The following is a 9,798-nucleotide window of genomic DNA, read 5'->3' as shown; positions in this document are numbered from 1 at the left end:
CTTGGGCTGCTCTCCATAATTCTTTTGAAATATACAAAAGAAATCCCTACCCCACCCCACCCCAGTAAAGATATTATTCTCTCATTTCCCCATCTTCTTCCTCTTCTTCGACACCTCTGATGTAAAGGTCATTATTGCACCTTATTAAAACTTCACCAAGGTGTCCAGACAATGCCCCATCTATGTTTGTTCATGTCATTTGAATACTTATCTAATGAGGAGTTATATTGGTCTTATATGCATCTGTTAGTTAGCTATATATCTTCAATATCAAACTCTTTTCAGAGAAATTTGATACAAAGTTATTTTTTTCTGATTCAACCTCTTCACTTCTTATCCTAGATGACTTAGTTTTGTTTGTGCAGAAGATTTTCAATTTCATGTAAAATTTTAAAAAATCTTTTGAAATTGCTTTCTCTCCTTTGCTTGCTTAAGAATACATCTACCCAAAAGCTATATGATCTACTTCTCCAATTTTTTGTAGTATGATCTTCAATATTCAGGTCATGAATCCATTTTGAATTCATTATGGAATATGGTGTGAAATGTTAGTTTAAGTCCAATTTCTACCAGATTCTTTCCAGTTTTCTAGTAGTTCTTATCAACTATGGAGTTCTTTCCTAAGTTATTTATACTTTGAAGTTTACTGAATATTGGGTTATTCAGTTCAATAAATTATTTTTAATTCACCCTCGTTGAGTCTGTTCCATTAATCTACTCTATTTTTTTTAAAACAAAATCAAAAGCTTTTGATGATTGCTGCTTGATAATATCTTTTGAGATCTGGCAGTACTATTCCTCCTTCATTCCTACCTTTTATTTATTATTCCCTTGCTATGGGAGATCTTCAGTTTCTACAAATGAATTTTTATTATTTTATTAAGTTCTGTAAAGTATCCCTTTGATATAGCAATAAAATCCTAAATTAACTTTGGTAGTATCAAAAAATTGTTAATGGCAGAAAAATTATTGATATCTACCACTCTTTCTGAACAATCCTAGTAATGTCAGAATTCCAGTAATGTCCTTGCATTCCTACTCTTGGAGAGCATTTGCTCTCAGTTAGGTTGAGTTAAGTCCCTTCCCTGGGACCTGCCAGTAGACAAAGCCAGCTTGAGTCAGATTGGCTGCCAAAGTGGTTTCTGATATCCTTGAATTCCCCACTGGGATTCATGGCATGAAGTGGAAAACAGCCAGAATGAAATGGTTTTCTTGCTCCAATTGCTGAGAGTGGCTGGCATCTCATGACCAGGCCTTGGGACCTCATACCTCCTCTTCCTTTTTTTCTTAAAAAAATAAGAACCTTTGCTGTAAGTCTCTTGGTAAGCCATTCCCCAGGGTGGAAGATTTTTGACCCCGGTATGTGGATTAAAGACACCTTATTCCTTCATTTATGAGCTTGATTTATTTAAGGACTTGACAGTAGTATTGTCATTTTTTACTATATTTATGGCATGGTCCAGCCATGAGCATTGTATAGTACTTCAACTATTTAAAGTGTTCTTTATTTCTTTAAGAAGCATTTTGTAATTGTAGCTACACAAGTATTTCTTGCGCTTTGGTAGATCACTTCCCAAATATTTTATGAATTTTACAGTTATCTTGATGAGATTGCTCTATTATTATTGCCTCTTGGACTTTATCATTATTATATAGATATGCTGTTGATTTTCATGGGTTTATTTAGTAGCCCAAGACTTTACTGAAGCTACCCTCTCAATATCTTTGCTGATTTCCTAGGATTTTCTAATGCAATATAATTATGTAACATTTGAGTATTTGATTTGAATCCAGAAGTCTGCTATGCCCCTTTTGCCTCTGTGATTTAGGCAAATCACTTCTCTGGCACAGTTTCCTTCCTCTGTAACAGGAGGAGGATGGAAGGGAAAGCTTCTCTGATCCTTTTCTACTCTATATTTATGGTCCTACACTCTCAAGAATGACTCTATGTACACTGACCCTCCAAAATGAAATCGTCTATTTTCAGGGCAGGTCTTATTGTTAGTAACAGAATAGCTGTCTTTTTTTCTTTTTCTTTCTTTTCTTTGTTTCTTTCTTTTTTTTATTATCTTCCTTACAGGCATCCGTGCAGTTGAATAAGTAAATAAAAAGGAACAAACACAAAACCGTTAATTAAGATTTAATCTCTTATTATCCAGATGGCCCCTCTGAAGAAAAGCGTACACAAAGGCACACAAGCTGGCTAAACCTGAGACTGTTTGTGGGTCTGCTTCTACCCTTTTGATTTTAATGGTAGGCTAAGGTGCTTAGGAAGAGCTCCCGAAGACAGCTCAGGTAGATACATCCGGAATGAATGAAATCTTTCTTCTATCCCTGGAAACCTCCCGGTTGCCGCCTGCCTTCCCTATAATGAGACCGTCTTAGAGTTCAGGTAGACTTCACTCCTCCTTTCTCTCCCTCTTCTTTTCTCTCCTCTCCCCCAAGCCTCCTCTCTTGGTCCCTCTCCTCCCCCCCGCCACGGGCTCAGAGCTCTTTATGACGCGAGTGGCCGTCAAGTCCAGTGAGGGCCCTGGGTAGGGTAGGATGGAATGTAAGGGCGGGGCCAAAGTGTATATAGCTTCCCGCAGGGTCACAGAATTGGTGAGCGTTGACGACCCCCGCCTCCAAGTGCTTCTGAAAGTGCTGAAGATCGCTTGGGGAGCGCGAACCCGCCAACCGTGGGAGGATGAAGCGGTTTTCCGTTGTGTTCCTCCTGTTCGTGATGCTTCTGACTGAGAACTTCACAGGTAGAGGGGACAGTTGGGACTGGCCAGTGCCCTCCTTACCTGCTCTTCCCTTCCACCCCCCCAACAAGAAAGGGGAGGGAAGAAAAAATTTAAGGGATTCCCATCTACTGAACACCTTCAGGGGAAGAGGTACCGGTGCTGGGCAAGGTAGAGGAAAGAAGGTACTTGCCTTAGGTTGGGCTTGCTTCTACATCTGTGAAAAGAGGGGCAGTTGGATTAAACCTCTGTCCAAATCCAGTATCCTGGGGTTGTATGGCATCTGTTGCCTTTAGAAAAGAGAGATTAAATAAATGGCTTTCCAGGGTCACCAAAGTGTGCCAGGGCTAGACTTGAACCAGACTTCAAGGACAACTCTCTCTCCACTAAAGCCGCATCCTCAGACTTAAGTTGCAGAGATGGTGAGGATTTAAATTGGTTGAGAAAGTTTGAGCTCTCTGCACTGATGAAATCAGAGGTCCGGTCCCATCCCACCTCGTGGAGTGTTAGAGAACTTTCTCCACTACTTTTTGGACAATGGTGACCAGGTCCTGCCTGGTGAGGAAAAGATTTCAGAAGTCAAGCACCTAGCTAGAAGTTTACTAAATGCCTTTTTTTCACCTTCAATTCCCCTACCTTCTCTATGTGAATGCTTTTGTCTCTTTACTGTTTACTCTTTACTGTCTATTTACTCTTTACTGTTACTTAGAGCAGCTGGGGAAATGGAGATTTCTCTGGAAATAAAGACCAGGAGTTTTGTTTTTTTTTGTTTTAAATAACAAAAATGATCCTACCAAATGTGGGTGAACTCTCTCTCAGTACTTGAAGGTGAGGAAAATTTGCAATAACTGTATTTGTAAAGTACTTTAGGACATCTACAGTATTTCTAACAATTGTATATCCATTCTTTGCTTGAATGCTTCCATCAAGAAGAACTCACTATTTCATCAAGTAACCAGCCTATTCCACTTTGGGTAACTAATTTTTAGGAAAATTTTCCTTACATTAAAGCTAAATTTACCTCTTTCCTCTTTCACCCAAGACCCAGAGTCTGCCTTCTGAGATGAAGCACTGTATGTCTAATAATCCCTCTTCAGTGTGATAGCCCTTAGAAAACACATGAACACAGACATTATGTCCCCTCTGTGTCTTCTCTTCTCCAAGCTAAAGATCCGAAGTACCTTCAACTAAACTTCATGTGCCTGATCTTGAGGCTTTTTTCTACCCAGGTGGCTTACCTCTGGAAGCTTTTCATTTTATTATTGTCTTTTGTAAAATGTGGCACCCTCTAGATAACATTTTAGTTGTAATCTGGCCAGGACACAGCCAATGAAGATTTATTAAGTGCCTACTATGTGCCAGGCAACCATATTATTACTTCCTTCATCCTAAGAGACACTGTCTTCAGTTCCCTAAGATTATATGAATTTTTCTGGCTACTGTGTCACATTTGACACTTATCAAGTTTGTAGTACACTAAAACCCGGGCTCTTTTTCAAACAAACAGCTGCTGTCTAGCCACGCCTTCCCTATCTTGTACTTGACAACTTGACAAGTTAAGCTTAGGTTAACTTGTGTCTTATGTGTTGAGTATCAGTGATACACCGAGTGTTGTCAAAACAAAATGTAGAATTAAAGCGAATCCAAGTCAGATGATACTTTAAAGAGCTTCCGTTTGGTAGGGCATAGAGTTTAAGTAAAATTGGGTAACTTTGATTATCTGGCTTTCAGTTCAAAGCCACCTAGAACAGGAGTGTTAATACCTTTAGCATAAATAATTTCCACGTTGAACTTTACTCTGTTGCTCAAAACTCGGATAAACTAGGACCGCTAAACACACAAAGAGGGTGACTTAACAATAGGAATAAATGTTCTACCTGCCAGGCTTCCGAGGGAAGTGTGAGATAACAACCAAATTCCAAGCAAGGCTAAATTTGGGAGGGGGAGGGAGGGGTGTTTTAGAAAGATATGGTTAAGAATAAAGGTCCTAGACCAGGATACACCTGAAAATGAAAGCATCGATGAAAGATTACCAAATAAAAACTTATTTAAGGAATGCTTATGAAACAATGTTCTTTGATTTCTTTTAGTGGCTTCAATCTATACTTTCTATGATGGTGAGAGCACCTCAGGAATAACAGTAAGTAGAAAATAACTTTTCTTGTTTCCATTTATGATAAAGTGTCACAAATTAGACTCGAATTTCATTAGGCTTCTAGAAGCATTTGAAACTCTCAGCCTCCTTTCAGACACTAATGTCTTTACTAGGTAAGATATAGATACAGATAGGTGTATGAGTTCCATTAAAAAGAACTACAGCTTGAAGGTCTAGGGAATGATTTTATTTTCCCAATTTTCTTAAGAACGCATGAATGTATTCATATCACACAATAGGATTTATTGACTCTAAAGCTGGAAGGGAACTTAGAAATCACTTTGTTCAGTAATTTTGATTGTGTCTGACTTCATGCACTCACTTTGGGGTTTTCTTGGCAAAGATACTGGAGTGGTTTGCCATTTTTTTTCTCCAGATTATTTTACAGATGAGGAAACTGAGGCAAACAGGGTTAAGCAACTGCCAGGGTCACACGGCTTGGAAGTGTCTGAGGCTGGATTTGAATTCAAGTCTTACTGATTCCAAGCCCAGGGCTCTATCCACTGTGCCATCTAGCTGCCCCTTAGTATGATTATGTACAAGCATGGTATAGTTTTGTTTTTTTTTTAAACTGGACATATGGTTTCATTAGTCAGTCAATAAACTTTTATTAAGAACCTACTAAGGAGCAGCTAGATGCCTCAGTGGATAGAGCACCAAACCTGGAGTCAGGAGGACCTGAGTACAAATCTGACCTCAGATGTTGACTAGCTGTGGGACCCTGGGCAAGTCACTTAACCCCAATTGCCACCCACCCACACACCCACACACTACAGAACCCACTATGTGCCAAGCACTGTGCTAAATGCTAGGGATACAAAGAAAGGCAAAAAAATAATCCTTGTCCTCAAGGAGTTTACAATCTAAAGAAAGAAGACAACATAAAAAGGAAATAGAATAACGGGGCGGGGGGGAAGGTAGGGGAGAAGGTACTTGGCTGGCAGGTAAGATGGATAAGTCCAGGAAATGCCTTACTAGGGCTCCCTCCTTAAATGGACGTAGTGGAGAGAGAGCTCTCTATCCCCTCTAATCAGAAGGGGAGCTGGGGGTGGGAAACAGTCAAGAGTAGAGCACTGATGAGGTGAGTTCCAGGACATAATCTAGGAGGATGAAGAGGTTTCTAGAGGGGAATTTTGGCACAATAACTTCTTTTCATCAATGTAGATTAGCAGCTCATCTCTAATTAATAATCTCTGAGAAGTTCCTGAGACACTGAGAGACTTACTTGTGGTCACACCCCTAGTGGGTGTCAAAGGCAGTTACCTGAACCTAGGTCTTCTTGACTCCAAGGATGGCCCTCTGTCTCCTCTGGCACTCTGTCCATCATGGTGTCATGACTGCCACTTTGATGATAGAATCATACCTGAAACTGATTAAGCTCCTAAAACTGGGAGTGTGAGAATACTGTCAGGGCAAATATAATTTAACTTCTGGTACAGTAATGAGCATGGGCCTTGGATCACCAAGCACTCAGACACAGTTTGTTATAGTTTGAATTATAGAGATTCTACAGCAATATGTAAGTTGTTGACTTCTGAGTCCTCAGTGGTCCCACCACCTAGTAGAGTACTGTCACGGTCAAGAAGGGAGAGAGCCCATTTCTCCCCACCCCCAGGGAGCAAGGCCTGGAAATGGAGATTGAGAGGTGGCACTAGCAAATTTCATGCTAGATAATGAGATTTGCTTCCTAACTTCCTTAATCCTCTAAACCTAGCTGTCCACTATACAAGTGGCATACCTCTAACCCTAGGGTCATAGATTTAAAGCTAGCTCAGAGAGATCAGCTAATCCAATCCTTTTATTTCCCAGATGAGGAAAATGAGGCTGAGAGAGATGAAGTATCTTGTTCAAGATTGCACAGGTATTAAGTGTTGAGGCAGGATTTGAACTCTCTCTCCAAAAATTTTATTTTTATTTTATTTTATTAAAAATTTTTTATTTTTAAAAAGAGGCTGTGTGGTACACTGCAAAAACTTTTCAATTTTATATAATCAAAAATTTTTATCCATAACTAACATGTAAATCAACATTGCTTCTTAAGCAATACTCCCAAGATTTTATTAAAAGGAATTAGTCACCCTTTACTGCCCATGCCCAGAAGACAAGCAAAGCTGAAAAATTGAATGGATTCCTACATAGCTTTCTATTTTATATTGTTAGAAAAAAGCAATTATAGTCACAAATTGTTGACTCAAATGATCTTATAAAATATGGTGCCTACTCTTTTCTCTCTAGACAAATTCTAAGGCTTGAATATGACTTGCTATTACAAAGGTGTACTTTCTGATTATCTGGCAAAGCTTCAGATAGTTCTTTTTAAAAAAAATCACATATCCATTTAAGTATTGAAATATAAAAGGGAACATCCTATGATATTCTGCTATTTGAAAAACATTTTATCCCAGGCTTTTCTCTAATTCTCTCTTTTCCTAGCCCGACTGCAAACAGTATTCCCTTCCAGGATGTCCAAGAAACTTAAACCCTGTATGTGGAACAGATTCCATAACCTATGGCAATGAATGCCTACTTTGTCAGAAAATTAGGTAATGTATGACAGCAATGGACCCCTCAAGTCCATTCCATACCCCTGTTCCCTCTTAGCTTCTTGATAATTTAGGAAATAAGGTCTTAATTCTTATTAAGTAAAGGAATCAGATGTTGAGTGGTTTTTATTCCCAGAATGACTGCAGGAATCAGGCTTGAAAAGAATGGCTATGGTTGATGTTTCTCTGCTGTCTTAAGCTAACAAAGGACAAAAATCAAGAACTTCAGATAACAGGGCTTAGAGATGGAAGAGATCTTCTAGTCTAAACACCTTTAGGTTTATAGGGATAAATTTCAGAGGATGGAAAAATGATCAGTCTTTTCTGTTTGTTCCCCAACATAAAGCAGTAAATAGTCTCTAAATTTTTTCAATGAACATACATTTATTTTCTTCCCTCCATTTCCCCCACCCATTGAAAAAGAAAAACAAAATCTTTGTATCAAATATGCAGTCAAGCAAAACAAATTCTGATCTTATGAACTTCAGTAATCATAGTTTAAATTTGTATAGTTCTTTTTTAAAATTAATTTATTTTTAGTTTCCAACATTCGGTTCCATAAGATTTTGAGTTTTAAATTTTCTCCCCCTCCTACTTCTCCCCCTCCCCCAGACTGCCCAACAATCTGATATAGGCTCTACTTATACATTCATATGAAGCATATTTTCCCATTAGTTGTGATGTAAAGAACAATTAGAACTAATGGGAGGAACCACAAAAATGAAGCAATAAAACAAAACAACAAAGGGAAAAAGAGAGCAAATAGTGTGCTTCCATCTGCATTCAGATTCCATGTTTCTTTCTCTGGGTGTGGACCTCAATTTCCCTCACGAATCTTTGGAGTTGTCTTAGATTCTTGCATTACTGTGAAGATCCAGGTTTATCAGAGTCAGTCATTCCATAATGTGGCTGTCACTGTATGCAATGTTCAGTATATAGTTCTTTAAGATTTGCAAAGTGGTGTACACACATTATCTTACTTGACTTACAGCATCCCTGGAAAATAAGTGATGTTATCACATCCTATTTAACATATTGGGAAACTGGGTCTCTCTCAGAGAGAGTGAATGACCCATCACACTTTTCATAGCTAATCAAGACCTTGAGGCAGGATTCCAACACCTCAAGTCTTTCTGATGCCAAGAGACATTCATTCTTAGCCAGTGTTGTTAAACCACACTATCTCTTTGCGTGGAAGTACTAGTCAATGAAAACTCTAAATATTTATTTAGTTCCCTGTACTTGATGTACCTGAAGAACTGACCCAAGACTAGATAGGTACTCACAGTTCCTGCTTTAAAACCCCATGGTCTTAGTGTTTAGGTATTGCATACATTTAAAGTCTCCACACACTCCCTACCAGGCACCCCACCCCACCCGCAGTCAGGCCTTCCTCCACAGAGAGAAGTTATGGACATGTCAAGGTGCTCCTTGTTGAAAGAAATCCAAGAAGGAGGTACGAGTACTGAACTTGTCTTTTCCCCCCTCCGCCCATTGCACGAGTTCTTTAAAATTGAGTACACACCCGCCTTAGAGTATAATGGTACACAGCATGCAAAGACACGAGTAGGGGTGGCGTTTTGTTTTGTTTCATTTTGTGGTGGGGTGAGCCATGACTGGGAACCTCTGTTCTGTTTGCAGGGAAGAGAACCAGAACATTCAAATCAAGTGGAGAGGAGTGTGCTGATGGTTCAGCAGATGCAAAGAAAATACGGCTGAGAGAAAACACTTTAAAATGGGAGAATCACCTGAAACTTTAGCTTTTACTTTTCAAGTTTCATAAATTTTCTTGACTCTCTTCCCTACTGTTTCCCGGAAGATTTATTACTAAGATCTATTTGAGGAGGGGATGTGGGCAATTAGGCTTTTCATATCCCTGTGGTTTGTTTGTTTCGCTGGGTCTCTCTACTGCGGCTGTAGTTAAGATCTTATCTGCCCGATAGTTTCTGCGCTGTCTCTAAGCCTGAATAAAACCAGCATTCCGCTGCAATGTGAGGACGTCACTGCTCACTCTGCAACACGTCAACCACCTTGCTTCACCCGCAGCATTCCCTTTCAAGTGAAGGTACATTTCATTGGTCAGGAATAGCCACCCTTTCAGAAGGCGAGATATCTGCCTTTTCACTTCTAATTTTCTAACATGAATATTTTGTGGGGAGCTAGTCCTGTGCTCTGAACACAAACGGTCAAGAATTTGACACTTGGCTAAAGTTGAAGTTAGCAAGTCACAGAAACTTAGATAGAAAGTGGTTTTGGGGTCCAGTAGCCTTAGCTGCACAGCCCCACCTTTAGAGTGGATGGAGGAATTTCCCCTTCCTACTTTTGGTTCAGAATATAGAGGCTGAGAATTTTATCCAAGTAACAGGAAGGATGGTGA

General features: G+C 39.4%; 1 protein-coding gene across 1 annotated transcript; it reads left to right on the top strand.

The window, feature by feature from the left end:
• The first annotated feature begins 2,592 nt into the window (after positions 1-2,592).
• On the top strand, positions 2,593-9,416 carry SPINK2 (serine peptidase inhibitor, Kazal type 2). Its single transcript, XM_027836641.1, has 4 exons — positions 2,593-2,747; positions 4,814-4,863; positions 7,312-7,421; positions 9,063-9,416. The coding sequence occupies exons 1-4, from the start codon at positions 2,687-2,689 to the stop codon at positions 9,106-9,108; spliced, it is 267 nt and encodes an 88-aa protein (XP_027692442.1). The 5' UTR covers positions 2,593-2,686; the 3' UTR covers positions 9,109-9,416.
• Positions 9,417-9,798: the final 382 nt, after the last annotated feature.

Source organism: Vombatus ursinus, unplaced genomic scaffold (assembly GCF_900497805.2).
Source record: "Vombatus ursinus unplaced genomic scaffold, bare-nosed wombat genome assembly UNPS02014818.1, whole genome shotgun sequence".
Classification (NCBI taxonomy): domain Eukaryota; kingdom Metazoa; phylum Chordata; class Mammalia; order Diprotodontia; family Vombatidae; genus Vombatus; species Vombatus ursinus.
This window is presented reverse-complemented; position numbering and strand designations above follow the sequence as displayed.